We start from the raw sequence: 15,239 nt of genomic DNA, 5'->3' as shown, positions 1-15,239 counted from the left end.
TGCAGGCAGGAGGAGCCTGGGGGGGCTGCCCGCGGCTGGACATTTTGGGGGACTGGATGCTGGTGCGGAGCTGCGGAGGATGCCGAGCTCTCCTGCCGGTGCTCCGGGTTCAGAGCGGGGTTGGCCAGCCTTATAGGCAGCAAATGGCTTTGCACCAGAAAAAAACAGCTTGCCAAAATCCCTGCGCTGCCCTGACAGCCGAGCCCTGCTGTCCCGCTGCCTCGCTCTGCTTGCGGGTGCACCAGGCTGTGCATCCAGCACCTGCAGCCCAGATGCCTGGGACAGCTCCGGTGCGACGCAGAGGCAGGTTCAGCTTCTTTTTCTTCCTGACTGAAGGTATTTTTCAATCTGACAGGGAAAATCTTGGTCAATTCTTGCTCATAAAGGCCGGGGAGGGGTGAAGGCACTGTGCAGCGGAGGCAGCAGTGGCAGGCAGGGGAGGATTTCTGCCCAGCAGCTCAGAGCCAGAGCGTGGCACATGGGAAGCAAAGCACAGGGCCACAGCCTCTTTGCATCTCCGAAGGTGCATCCGTGTGCTGAGCTCAGCCTTACGGTCTGGTATTCTGGTTCCTTCACCCCTTTCCCAGGCCAAGGATGGCCAGGTCACAGCGCGCCAGGTGCCAAAATACTCCTGCTCCTGCGGGAGTGGTGGCAGCCCCCAGCACGCCGCTTGTGACAGTGGCAGGTACGGGGCTGGTGGGGGACCAGGGCAGTGGGGTGGGTGTGCAGTTGCTGCAGTTGGTGTGTCTGGCTGACTCAGAGCATCAGTGGGCACAGCTTTCCCCACCTTGTGCGCTTTTGGCTGCCACAACAGCCTGTGGCAGAGGGTTTCACAGCTGAGCAGTGCCTGGTGAAGGCAAGGGCTTCCTCCTGTTCGTTTTGGACTTGTTCTCAACGTGATTTCACTGTTCCTAGTTTGATGCCAGGTCTCCCTCCACCTGCCACTCTGGCTCCTGGGACCTTTATCATCTCCCTTCAGCTTTTCCAAGCTTATGCAACCTGGACATCTGATCTTCCCTGATCTTTCCTCACCATGCCTCGAAAGTCTACTCCCAAGCATCCTTAAGGCCTTTCTTCATACTCCTTTATTCCCATTACATCTTTCTTGAGAAAAAAGAGCTGCACATAGTACTCAAGAGGAGGATCTATTTAGTTGTTCTTTCCTCCTTTCATAATCGTGCCTTATTCTTGCTGTTCTGACTCACACCCAGCATCGCTGAAGAGGAGGTCAGTGTTTTGCATGGCTAGTTAGGGCTGTTTTTCTGTGGGTTGTTGCTTTGCCTTTATCATACTGAATTTCATCTGCCAGTTTACCAGCCTGAAGTTTAATACTGTGAGCTCCTGCTCAGCAGCCAGCTTTATATTTGGTGACCCCAAGTCAGTTAACCAGTTTTCCCCCTGCAAGGCAAATATCCCTCCAGTCCATTGGGCATTCAGGGGCTTTTGGAGAGGTGCCAGGGCAAAACTGTTTTGGAAGTGCCACTGCCCCATGACCAGCGCATTGCTCTGCTCCCCACGCTTGGTGACCTGGCTGATTTGCAAGGTATGGCTTCCTCCTGCAAGGTTGTGCTGAATCTTCCCCAAGCGCTGTATTGACCCAGACTGTTATAGAGGACTTCTCCCAAATTGCCTGTGACATCCCCTGAGCCCCTCTGGCTACAGCTCATGTCGTCTTCCCCACTCTCTGCCCCAGGCTGGCAGGAGCAGCAGGGTACTGACACTGGCTGGCCTGGCATGGCCTCATCCCAGACACATGCCACTCTGCAGCTCCTCACTTTGCTGGAAGACATCTCTGGCAGGCCCCTGCCATGGGACAGGCCCCCCCCGGCACAGCCCCAGAGGAAGGCTGACATGGGGGCACTACCTGAGCACCCTCCCTGATCTTCAAACGGCCCCTCAGCTTTTCTGCTGAGGCTTTGCCTTTCCTGGGTGCTCTGTTCGTGCCTCCATCATCCACGACCTGCGCTGGCTCACTGACTGGTTTCCTGCTCCTGGCACGTATGCAAACAGGCTTATTTTCAGCTTTTAATACTTTTAGCAAGTCCTTCCCCAAACTTTAAATCACCTTTATTGTGACTTTACTTTTAACTTGCCAGGGTTTTGCTCTTTTCTGTTTCTCATGTTACAGCACCACGTCCACTTCTGAAGGCTCGCTCTGCCTTGTTAGCTTCTCCCTACAACCACTGGGCTGCTTTTAGGCCCTTTTTGATGCACTGGGAGGGCTGGGGGCTGCACAAGCCCTGACTGCTGCTCAGAGTCACACTAGCAGAACAGGGCAGCTGGCTCAGGGGGAGCCCTCCTCCCTCCCAGACACCCCCTGACTTTTGCCCCATGCACAGCAGAGGCTCCTTTCACCCCCTGCTGCACACCCAGGCACTTCTTTCCTTCCCGTGACAGAGCCGAACCCGAAACAAAGATTTTCTCCAGCGCTGCCGGCAGCCGGTTTGACTCCTTGAAGTCATCGCTGTAATTGACCCTTGCAGGCGCTGAGTGCCGAGGGAGCGGGGCCGTTCATCAGGCTGACGGGGTGTGAAAACCATCAACTCTTTGGCTGGGCTGGCTCCAGGCCCTGTCAGGCTGTGCCGGGCTGCCGGCGAGCCCCATGGCCGTCCTCACCACGCTGCCCCCGCTCCCGGTTCGGTGGCGGGGCTGGATGGGTCCCCAGGGTGCAGGTGGGGAGGAGGTGAGTGGCTCATCCTCACCAGGCATCCCCACGGCACGTGGGAAGCGGGGCTGAAGCACCTTGACAGATAGCCTGCTTTCGCCCAAAACTGCCACGTTTGGGTCAGCAGCTCCCTGGACCGCTGGGACGTGGGGATGGACGAAGCTCAGAGCTGCAGCTCTGTACTACTGGCAGCATCACGGCATGGGGTGGCATCGCTGCGCACCATCCCTTCGGTGCAACCCGCATCCCAGTCCAGGGTCGCTGCCGTTCACCATTCAGGGTATGGAGCCTGTAAGTGGCTTTTCCTTAGGCAAGGGATATCTTCAAGGCATAGAGCTGATGTCAGAGGTGACAAGCTCGACACGTACCCGGTGACAAACCCTGCAGGGCTGGCTGCTCCTCGCCTCTGCCTCCAGTGCCTCCTCCGCAGGCTCGCGGCGAGGAGCGAGCTTGTGCTCCTGCGGGAGCGGTGGTGCAGGGGATGCCTGGCCCTCGCCGGCCCACGCCAGCTCGTCCCTCTCATGTGTGGCTCAGGCTCCAGCGAGCGATGAGGTTATTTTCTGGCTGCTGCCGCTCCTGCTGGGAGTTGCTCCAGACCCTCCCGGTCCCAGTGATCATTTCAGCCCCATTTGTCTTCCTGGCAGTTTTGTCGTTCCCTTCTGCAGTTTTCTTCCTCTCACTCGGCCGCACGCGTGTAGCAAGCACGTTGTCTGGCCGCCCGCCCTCGCAGGCAGCCCCGGGGGACTGGGCAGCGGCTCCCGGCCCCACGCCGGCCTCCACATCTCACTTTCCTGGCTAGGGAAGCACATTTTGCAAGCAAATGCTTCCTTTTCGTGTCCAAGTCACTGGTGAAGACCAGAGCCACCAGTGTCCTCCCCCAGCCCTCCAAGCAAAACTGGCCACCATCCCTCAACGCCGTCCCTCCCTGTACTGCAGCTCCTCGGCTGAATTCTCACTGCTCCTTTTCAAAGAGCATCTTCCCATGGTGTGGCCAGCCCTGCCATGCATTGCAGGGGGCAGCAATCAGCTAGCGTTGCCAGGACTAAAAATGGTGTCTTAAAAAAGCAGATCTCAGATTAGCATGACAGAACTCTCTAGCCCTGTCTGCCCTTCAAACTTACTTTCCATTTACACCTCCTCCTTCAATTACCTTTCTTCCAAAAGGTATTGAACATGTTATGTTGCACACGACTGAGAGTAATTTAAGGGACTGGCACACTGCGGGATGGGATTTCATGGGATTATGGCTTCCTCCCTCCCTATACCTCCCACAGACACAAGATTTGGGATCCCTGGCCGCCGCATAACCATGGGAAGGCTGCCAGAGGAAGGCTCCAGGTGGGACCTGCCTTTGCTGACCTGCGAGTGTGTCTCCTCGCAGGACGGCAGCAAACCTAGTTAGCAGGGCCAGCCTGGGGACTTTGGTGCCTGCTTTCCCGTGCTGCAAGCAGTCTCTGCTCATGGCTGTTATCCTTGTGCAGATGTCAAAGGTGGAGGTCACGGACATCTGCAAACCTCTGCATGTCCCAGATTCCCGTGTCGGCAGTGGCCGGCTGTGGTGCCACATTTGGTACCCAGCATCCAAAGGCAGATGCGTGTGCGCTTCCCCTGGCTGCCAACCACCGGGAAAAGGCTGTTGTGCACCAAGGGTGCTGGGCAGTCCTCTGCTGTGACCCCGGGACAGATCTGCTCTCCCTGTGCTCCAGAGGCCGTTTGCTTTACGACCTGTGAACATCAGGAAGAAATGAAATAGCAGTGGAGAATTCTCTTCAGCAAAGCTTTGATGGTGAAAAATGTGCTGTTGGGTTGTCTGTTCCACAGAATTCAGGAAAAAAAACTGAGGAAAAGAAGGAGAAAGGAAAGAGAGAAACCATCTGCTTTTTTCAGAAGTTCCTCACCCCCACACTCCATCGCCGCTGCTCGGCAAGGCCTTTTCTCCTCTCCCCTCCACTCCTGTGCAATCAGATAGTCCCCAAACTGCCCCTGGGTTAATTGAAACCAGAAGCTGCTGTCACTTCCAAGTGTTATGAGCGCAGGGACCACGAGGAGCTCAGGTGTTTTGGAAAGGATGATGTCAGTAGGGTCTGTGATGAAAGGCTCGCTGACAGCCTGTGAGGCGATGCCGCGGGAACGGCCGCAGGTAGGAGCTCAGCCCCTCCATGGGTAACGCCGGCTCCGCTCCGTCAGCCCCACTCCGCCGGGTGCTGTGACCGGGGCCACCCCGTGCCGTCGGCCACCCCGCGGCAGCTGTGGCAAGGCGGGACACCAGCTCAGGGACTTTGCCCCGTCCGCTCCCCACACTCACCCCCACGCTGTTATTTTTAGGGCAAAAACAGATAGATTTTTGCAAAGAAAAAAGCCCGGAGTGAAAAGAGGCTCCGGAGCCCTTCCTGGCAGGGGACAGCTGGTGACGGTGTGTGCCCGGCAAGTGGCTAATCTCGTCTCAATAAAACCAGCATCGTGTCAGGGTAATCAGCGGACGACAACACTTTAATGGCACTGGCAGAGCCCCAGCGAGGTCCGGGGGTTATCCTGGCTGCATCGTATTCCCATGGGAAAGGTAGATAGCAAGATCCCTCCTTCAGGTACACATCCGACGGCTGTCAGGTGCCATGGGGCACGCGTAGTGCTGCCGGCGCCTCTGCTGCAGCTCTGTCTGGGTTATTAATGGGCTCTCTGCTGCCTGCAGCCATCTCTCCCGGGCATCCCGCCTGCCCACGACAGGAGGGGATGGGACAGGACAGGATGGGACGCCTCACTCGCTAGCGGGTAGTGTAAATCTCAGCTTCCCAGGCGGGGCAGCTCTGCAAACCGCAGCAGCTTCAGCGCCGGATTTATACGCTTACATTTACAACAGGCAAATTGACAGATTACGCTGTGTACACAGATTGTGTAAACTGCTGTCGGGTGCTGCCCCGTGCCCCTGGCCAGGCATCAGCGGGTGCCCGAGCCTCTCTGCGGGGACAGGAGGGAGACGGCAGAGACTGGCTGGCAATGCAGCCCGCGGGGAGCCCGGCGTGCTCCCACGTACCTGTCCCCTTGGCCTCAAGGGCAGGCCTGGAGGAGGGCGAGGTGGGGGTGCATTGATTTAAGATGTGAGAAGGTCAAAAGTTTTCTCAAGCGGAGTTGCTATCATGACGCCGAACACTTCATCCCCCTTTTTATCTGCCCCAGTATTTATTGTCCATGAGCAAATACTTGTGTTTTTATAAATTCCTTTAGAGTGAATCACCCTTCTCCTGTTTAAACCAGCAAAGACCACATCAAACAGTATCACTCCATCTAGAATTAATCATTAATTTGAAGTATTTGACAATATTTTGCCAGCATTATTTCTTCCTCTCCCCAATTAATAAAGGTTAAGCCTTGGTACCGGCACTTTTGCAGGACACTCCGTGCACAGTGGCGTCGCTGGGAGCTCACCAGCCCCAAATCCGCCCTGGGCAGTACAGGCACAGAGGTGCAGGTTTGGACTTGGCTTTCAGGCAGGTGGAAGCATCCTTGCTGCTGCCTGCACGTGGTGTGGAGCAGGCAGCTGAGCTGCTGTGCTGCCCAGTGCAGCCCCCGGACCCTCCATCCTGCAGCTGGCGAGCTAACACACACAGGGGCTGGTGTCAGAAACCTTTTCGCTCTCGGGGAAGCACAGAAAGGCTGGTCTCGTCTAGAGGATCGTAAAAGGAGCTGGAGCCTTCTTCTGCCTGCTCTCGCTGCAGTCTCTGCAAGCACAGTTTCAAATCAGGCCAAAATCTGATCTCAGATGCGTGCATGTGGCTTCTATTCACTTGAGACAGAATCCAGCTTTTAAACGCCACATTTTGTACTTTGGTTTTGTTTTATGTCTGAGGCATGTGTTTTGCTAGGACACTGCATTTCATTTAAAAATTATTTTTGACAAGGCCTTATGGTTCATGAATTCCTGCACGCCAGGTCCTGCAACACACATCCCAGATCTGCTGGCCCCTTCAGAGGCACCAAGTTGGGCTGGTTTTGCTTCCCACTCACAAACAAGCCATGAAATGACCTTGATTTTTCTTTTTGTGGCAGGGCATTTTCCTGACACTTTTCTGCCATTCTATTGCAGCCTTTGGATGGTTTGCAATCTAGCTTGCTTGGATGCTTTGCTATTTAGAGAGCGTGGCTGGTTGCTTAAGTCATGTGGCATTGCTTCTTGTTTTTGAACAGATGGGTAAAATGTACAAACACACAACAGCACATGATGAAGGCAGACTATAGCCTGCTACCCACAAATAACACACAGGAGAAGGAAAGATCAGGCGTGGTAAGCTGGCCATGCTGACACCACCCAGGCAGGCTGAATGAGCTCTGGGTCTCTGGCATTTCATGAGCACATTTGGCTATAATCTGGTACTTAAGGGAGTTAAATAGGGGCAGGCTTGGGACCTTTTGGCACAGTTTCCACATGGCAACGCTCCACGCGGTCCCTTCCAGCTCCCCTTCCTGTTCTCCAGGTGCCTACAGCAGACATGCTCCAAATCCACAGGTGCCTTCAGCTCCCAGGAGAAAGCAGGGACAAGCTCCTGGGCGTACAGCACAAGCAGCCTCTTCTAGCTCCTTCCTCGTCCTCTCCTGCCTGTGGCATCCAAGGGTGCTTATGTCACAGGGGACAGGGAAGCCACCGCCATGTGCTGCATTCCTGGCTGTGGCTTGTGCTGCTCAGGAGTGTGATGGAGACGGTGCTGGGCAAGGCATGAGCATTATTTTCTTGCCTCTCTCCAGCAGCAGGATGGCAAAGGCTGGCTCGCCTATCGTAAAGCCAGGGGCAAGGGTTGCTGCTTGCCACAGAGGAAAACACCTGCCAAACTCTCCCCACATTTACACCAGAAGAACCCCATTTTATTGTGGGGCAGCAGCAGAGAGAGCAGGACAAAGTGCTCTGTAAGAATGGACTGGACCGCTGTAACATCCCTGCAGCAAGCATCCCTGCCCACTCTGGCTGCTGGCATTTCTCCACCAGGTTTATCACTGTATCAGTCATGTGAATACACCTTCTTTATGGCACGAGCCTTTCAGTGGACTTTCTGAAAGACAATGATGTGCCTTTGAAGGTTTGGCTGATCCAGTTTCCTGTATGCTCCTGAGCCTTGTATACATTTAAATTTGACTTGTTAACTTTATAAGGATACTTCAGACTTGTATTGTACTGAAATTGGCTGGGATCTCAGTATCTCCCTTATTCCCACGTACTTTTTTCTTAGAAATGCTTTGTAGTCATGTTATTGCTGTTGGGAGGTTTGGCTTTAACAGCCTCCAATAAAGATATGAGCCTGCAAAAGGGCACCAGTAGCCCAAGATTATTCAATAGCAGCAACTGAAGTGCAGGTGCCTGCTGTTTGCAGGGCCTCTTGCTCCTGGCAGCGGCAGCCAGCCCCAGCTCCGGCAGCCAGCGCAGCAGCGGGCAGGCAGCAGGCAGGGCTCCTCACGTCCCACAGAACGGGACCTGCCTGCGACGGGCGCACAGTCCCGCAGCCTCCGAAGTCCTGCAGCCTCCTGCAGAACGAGCAGAGGCCGTCGGGCAGGCACGGACAGCAGTGGGCTGCAAAAAACCCCTTTGCTGGGTTTATTTGCTGCTGCTTCTGTCTGCATCCTTGCACAGAGCCGAGGCCTCGCTGGTGCTCAGGCCGTGGCAGTAACACCTCCTTTTTGTCGCCAGAAGTACTCCCCACTCACCTCCTCGGGTCCTACCTGTGTTTTTCACAGCCCCGCAGTCGTCCTGCCATCAGCTAACACTGATGTGAAGCCTCCCAGCCCACCACAGTTGTCCTCGATTTTTGTCTCTATATTCTCTCTGCATTTTGTAGTATTGCAGAATTGCACCTGCATGAACCTAGGTTTGCTACTCTGCTCTCTATGTCACTCCTGGAGGATTCCTGCCTTCCCCTGTGCTCCCAGACAGCCTGAACGCATTTCTAAGGCAGCTGATGAAAACACCGTCCTTCGTTGCAGGCAAGGAAGGACAAGGCCCTTGAAATCTCATTTCAGGACATTTCATCATTTGGATTACATGTGAAAATAAATGTCATTTCATACAACATTCCAGATTACTTATCAAATAATGATCTGCCTCTTAATGCCTAGACTACTGGAATCTGTGCAAATTAAACGTTGTACTTGCAAATGCATTTATTCATTACGCTTAGCAATTAACTCATGATTTAAGTAATTGAGCTGTAAATTATCCCCTTGTTTATAAAATAACAACATCCTCTGAGGGATAATATTTTCTATTACAGCAATTAGTAACACACCAGTTCTTGACTAGCGCGTAAAAGATCTCCACCTTTCTCCTCTCGTGTAAGCTCGTATGAGAAAAACGATTCTCCGGCGTTATCTCCAGCACCAGGGCACGCACACAGCTCTGGACTAGCGCATGTGTGGCCATGCGTAATCAAAGCAAATGGAGAATGCACAGGAGTTCTCCAAAAATCCCACCCCTTGCTAACGCATGTCAGTGGCCAAGGGGCTAATGGAGGGGCTTGGCTGCAAATCAGCAAGAGAAGGAAGGAAAATAAGGGAGAAAACCACTCCATCCTAGCACACAGCCTGCTCTGCTGTCACAGTGTGTTAACTGAGGATTTCAAATCCCCACCTCCCGGGTCAGGTCTGAAGGCCCTGGGCAGAAAAATAAAAACACCCCCCCACGCCCCCATCCCTGTGTCCCCCTGGCACACCGCCCCAGATCACCTCATCTGCCACTGTGGCTTAACTCTGGCGTAATTCAGGTGGCTCACCAGGACTGGCAGAGGCAGGGCGGGATCTGGCTCCCTGGAGAGGCAGCAGGAACGATGCCGAGGGTGCACTGCCATGCAGCTTAGCACCGTGCCCTTCTGCCCTACCCACGTGTATGAAGACATATATCTTCATGAGGTTGCTAATCCTAATATCATATGATCATCCTGATATTCTTGATACAGCTAAAGGACTAATTTTAGCTCTGCTATCACCTTGAATAATGAATATTGATTTTAGGAATGCAGCATTCAAATTATATATACATTAAAATATTAGTGAGATAGGCTAATTCTCCCCATAATGCTGCCAAGCTAAAACAAAACTGAAGACACCAGGGAGATCAGGTGCCAAGTGCAAATGATTCATCGTGCCCTGGCTTTATCAGAGTCCATCTGCTTACTGCTTCAAGAAAGACACTGGCTGTGCAAAGGCTCTATTCTGCAGTAGCAAAGCACTGCACCCTGAAGTCTCCTGTGTTTTCTTGAATAAATGGATATGGGAATAATGGAAATGGGAGGGCTGGCAAGCTGTGACCAATCCCATCTGTCAAGGGGAAATGCGTGGTGTCCCAAGGGCTCTGGGACCAGGTCAGACCAGGGGGGCTGAGACCTCTGTCCCTGCCCTCAGCGGGGCACACAGCCCCTGTGCTGGCTGTCCTGCCCGCCTGCCTGCACTGCCCTCAGCTGAGCTTCGCAGCGTGAGGCAGGGCTTCCTGTCGCAGCACCTCCCAAAGGTCCCAAATATTTTCTTGCTGCCTCGCTGTGGTTGCCAGGGCTTTGAGGATAACGTGCAGTTTATACACCACTCTCCCCGCTGCCAACTCGTGGCATCAGGAATGAGAGATGACGATCAGCCAGTGAATTTAGCAGAAAGCTCTGGGGGCAGCGATCAGTCCAGGCTGCTTTCTTGGACTGATTAATGCCAAGGAGAAGGAATCGTGTTGGAAAATGTGACTGATCGCTCTGCAGAGGAGCACAGACGCTGCGGTCAAGGGCTGGCCCCCTGGGATTTATGAGCCTGCAGTTGGTGAAGGTTGAGTCCCCAGGGAGCCGCATGCTGTGGCTCCCACCTGCCCTCGGCTGTGGGTGCCAGCAGGGCTGGGGGAAGACGGCAGAGGGGGCACGGGCAAGGGCTCGTGTGCCGGGACTTCCAGGGCACGCTGACGCACCCAGGAGCAGTTCGCCTGTGCCGAGGTCAGCTGGCGAGGCTCCCACCTCGCCACGCTCCCGCCTGCATCTTCCCACCCCCCAGCCGTGCTGATCCAGCTGCACACAGCTGGGCTGCAAACCGCACTGCTGGTCTGATCTGACTTAAAAGCCATGTTCTGGAAAAGCCTGCGGGGCTTCCTACAGCCACAGCATGCCAGGGATCACATATGGCTCAGCACACGAGCGCTGCAGCAACGCGGCTGGGGGCTGGACTTGGTGGATGTGGAGCTGATGCACATCCACCTTCGCCTGGAGGCTCTCAGAAGGGTACCTTCTGCTTGGTGTTTGGGACAGGGACATTTTCTGCGCATTTCCTGCATGCCTCCTCCAGCCCCACCATTGCCAAACTCATGGTATTTTCATCTATGCACCCAGGCTCCACAGCTTGCAGGGTGTCCCCGCGCCCTACGAGCATGCAAGCACCACAGCTCCAGCACAGAGACAGCAGCTTCAGGCAGCAAGTGGGATCTTAATAAATAAATAACTCGGCTCTAACTGCCAACACCTCCCACCACAGAGGGAGAGGATGACAGCCGAGAGACGTTCCTTCTCTCTGGAGCACAGCAGTGACTGCGCATTTATTTCTGGTTCTCAGAGGGATGCAGGCTCAGCTGTATGTCCCTCTGCTTGGAGCTTCTGTGTCTTGCCAAAGACACTGGCTGTTGTGCTGGAGCAGGACTGCCCTGCCACGGCCAGCAGATTGCAAATTTGTGGTCTGGTGAACTCTGGTCATGTCACATGGAAAGAGCATTGCTAAGACAAGGCTATAAGGCAGCTCCCAGCCTCTGGCTGGCAATGGCAGTGACAGATACAGGTCCAAGCCCTGCAAACAATTTGGGGATGTTCCCAGTGCTCGTTCCCAGCTGCCGCGCCTGCCAGCACCCAGCCCTCACCGCCAGCAGAGGACCAGGCTGGACCTGGGGCTCTGCAAGGGCGCAAAGGGGAAAGCTGGGGCTGCACCATCTCGTGTCCATTAGCACATGCAGCTGCTCCAGGCCGATCAGCAATCTCTGAAGTAATGCCGTGGGTATCAGGGCAGGAAGGGAATTCCCATCCACATGGGTGGCATTTCACAGCTGCCAAAATGCCCTCCCCGACAGCTCCCCGGCAGCGTTTTCTTGGTTCAGCAGGATAGGAGCCTGCCAAGAGGAATCAGCTTAGCAAGAGATCCAGGTACCCTGGCTCTTGTCCCAGAGCCCTCCTCGGTGCAGAGCTGTGCTCCAGCCTTTGCTGGGATGGGATGGGGAGATGAAAATGGTTCTTCGATGCCTGTCCTTAGCAATGCTGGAGTTGCTCAGAGTGATACTTTGCTACTCCAGCAAAGCCTCAGCTGCTGCACCATTCCCAGGGATGCCCGCCTGGCCGTGTGGGCAATAGAAGGAAGGATACCAGTTCTTGGAGCCCACAGATGCCCCCTCAACGCAGGAGATGTCACCACAGAATGGCTGGAGCTCTCCCACACCCAGCCTGACTCACACAGCGAGGAATAAAACGAATAAACACTTCAGCCTCTCCTCCGCAGGGGCAGCCAGGGAACAGCTGAAAGAGCCCAGCTCCTGCAAGGCACATGCTCACCGGTAGGCCAGCTGCCACATAAGACCCCCCCCCCAAGGCTCGTCTACCAGTGCTGGGATTCTGGGTCTCAGCAGGCCCTTGGGAAATGGGTCCCCAGTGGAAAGGAGAAGACAGGTTCTGCCATAAAACAGGACTACCGTCCTACCCAGCGAGCTGCTCCTGCCATCGGGAAGGCCAGGAATTGACACTGTTGCACGAAAGCTGCCCAGCTCCTGCGAGGACCTGGTATGTAGGGGAGCAACGTCCATGAAAGCTTTGCTTCATCTAGGGAGCTCTGTCAGGAAGTCAGTTTGAAAGTGACCTTGTCCCAAAGATCTGGCAAATGTTTATGGACAGGAAATAAACCCTGAAACCTGTGCCCAAAGCTTCTGAGATCACACCTCCCTGGGGAGCTGGTTGGGTATGGATTGCACAACAGCTTCTGGGACGGGAACCACAAGTGGAGGCATGTGTGCGGGGCTGCCCAGAGGAGACATCTGAGCCAGGGACATGTCCCTGAGACATAGCACTTGTTTTCCAGCCTTCAGGGTGGTGACAACTTTGAGCTGCAGCCAGGCTAGGTTTTCAGTCCGTGACCCAAAGAGGAAAGGCTTGGTGTGCCATTCCTGGGCTCCAGATTGTACCCCAGCTCTTACAAGCAACTTGGTTTCTATTTTCTGTATTTCCTAGGATCCTGCAAGCTTTGGCTATTAAGGCTCTTGGATCTCTAGAAGCACATTTTGCTCATCTTGGCTGCTTCCTAAAGGACCGGAGAGCAGGCACAGCCAGCCGTGCCACCTCCTCACCCCCTGCATGCCGCACTAGCAGCAGCATCCCATTTTATTCCACCTTCCAACCCCTGGGCCCGTGCCGAGGACTAGTCTAAATTTTCTTGCCAATACCTTTTTCCTCCAAGATATTCTGCCAGTCAATAATGCCCTAATGCACTGTCTAAAGGTTCTTCCCAAATCTGTTTTGGACAATTCCCAATTCGTAACCCAAGATGACTGCCCGAGCAAGGAAAAAAACTGCTGGAGGACTGCGGGACAAGGGAAACCCCAGTCCCTGGGGCAGCCCCTTATCTCGGGGCTTTATCACCCCCTTGACGGCTCTTTCACAAGCAAAGGCAGGGTTGGAGAAGCCCAGAGGATCTGTTCCAGGTCCGCCCAACGGTTACAAACCCCTTCACCACCTCCTTCCAGCCTAAACTTGGCCTCGGCCACTTCATTTCCAGAGACATCCTTCCATGCAAATCCTCCCCTCCCTCTCCTGATCCCCGGGGAATTCACACGTATATGCGCTTCCACTCGGGGATCACAACCCTCGCACGTGTAAGGCATTTCACAGCAGGAGGCTGGCAAAGGAGGAGATGAGGAGCGGGGACACCAGTGTCACTGCCTCCCCACTGCCCAGTGCAGTGCTCGGCTCGTGGATCCAAGAAGCCTCCACTGAAGCAGATGCTTTTGGAGGCCCAGCGCCCCACAGCCCGGCTCCTCGCACACCCCAGAAGCAAAACCCTCCCCGTGGGCTCTGCAGCGGGCAGGGGCTGGGCTGCGGCAGGGTGGGAGCGTGGGCAAGGGGAGCTGATGCCGGGCACTTCCCAGGTCCCCGGTGTGGGCAAGTGCTGGCAACCCCTAACGACAGCCTGTTCTCGCTGCCTGCCCCACTCTGGTCCCCCAGAGACACCGACCTGTTGCCGGCAATTAGAGGCGGTTAAGCAGCTCCTCGGCTACCATAAACATGGACATAATTGCAGCCTGTTCTCACTCCCGAGCGGGAGGGACGGGGCTGCCCCGCTCCGCATTTCCTGAGCCCTTTGCAAATCCCTGCAGGAGGGAGGACGCCAGCTCAGTAATTGTGATAACTTTCCTTCCCTCCCCACCCACCCCACCCCCCCAAATATAAGCAAATGTCAGCACTAGAAAAAATCTTGGTCCACTGAAGAACTTTTTAGGCTCTCCAGAAATATATTGCAATTTTCATGCTAATCAGTTGTCTCTGATTTCCCCATAAGGGTGACCGTGAAAAGGCTTTTCAGTAGTGGCTTCCCAGTGCAGTCTCGATCTTTTTCTCGCTCGAGTTTGTCCAAATGTCTAGCTAATTGAAGCTTACGTCAAATATTGCTCATCTGAAGTTAAATCTTACATGCTGAAGGCTGCTCTTTGTTTTTAAATCAAAAGGCTTGTGGCTCCATCAAGGAGCTGAAAGAAAGCTTGGATTCGTACTTTTCTGCAGTTTTAAACACGACACTCTCCCTTTTCTTTATTTTCCTTTTTTTAAACTCTGAAGGCTCAGCAGGCAAGCCTCTGCAGAGACGAGGGCTTTGCACCGGTGAGATCGGCAAACATGTCTCTTCTTTCTTGAACTTTATTTTTCTCACGGTCTCTGAAAAGGCAAGATCAGGTGATACGTGTGGGATTGGCCCTGTACAGGTGCAGATCAGGTACTGGAGGAGGTGGAAAAACATTACTGTGTATACTCAAAAAAAAAAAGAAAGAAAGAAAAGAAAGAGAGGCAGAGAGAAAGAAAGAGCGAGTGAGCACATTTTTGAATAGGCCAGGTCTAGTTCTTGGCAGGATGACTCAGGCTTAGCTGGCAGACTATGGGAATAGGAGTGTGAGAAAGTCAGTCAAGCGGAGGGGAAAAAAAAAAAAGATTCGAGTCCCCAGGCAAAAATACTTTTTTTTTTTTTAAAGTAACCCACAAACTGTCCCAACCAGCTGGAGGTAGCAGGAGAAGCGTGGCTGGGCCCGGGCCGAGGGACAGGCACCACCCTGTGGTTTCGCACTCGCCCGCTGATGGGAGCGCACGCACCACCGCATCTGCAGCCACGGCCACGCCGCCACCGACGCGTGCGAGCGAGCGAGCGCCTGGGAGCGTAACCCACGACGACGGCTTCCCTCAGCCCTGCGTGTGCCACCACGCATCCCTGCCCTCCGCCGCACGCTCCGCTGGAGACGGGCCGGGCGCGGACGGTGCCCGGCCTTGGCGACACCTGCGTGTGGGCCGGGGCAGGCCGCCCTGGCAAGGCCCGGGCCGCCGTGGCGATGCTGAGGGCACCG

General features: G+C 54.7%; 1 protein-coding gene across 1 annotated transcript in view; it reads left to right on the top strand.

Annotated features, from left to right (window-relative positions):
* Positions 1-4,784: 4,784 nt before the first annotated feature.
* HES1 (hes family bHLH transcription factor 1) overlaps positions 4,785-15,239 on the top strand; it is a 12,588-nt gene continuing 2,133 nt past the window's right edge. The window contains exon 1 of the mRNA XM_010568443.1: positions 4,785-4,805. Coding sequence (XP_010566745.1) covers positions 4,785-4,805 — 21 coding nt within the window. The remainder of the gene's footprint in view (positions 4,806-15,239) is intronic.

The sequence above is a fragment of the Haliaeetus leucocephalus genome, unplaced genomic scaffold (genome assembly GCF_000737465.1).
Source record: "Haliaeetus leucocephalus isolate CR32 unplaced genomic scaffold, Haliaeetus_leucocephalus-4.0 Scaffold240, whole genome shotgun sequence".
Lineage (NCBI taxonomy): Eukaryota > Metazoa > Chordata > Aves > Accipitriformes > Accipitridae > Haliaeetus > Haliaeetus leucocephalus.
The sequence above is the reverse complement of the archived record's forward strand: the minus strand, read 5'-3'. Positions and strand labels throughout refer to the sequence as shown.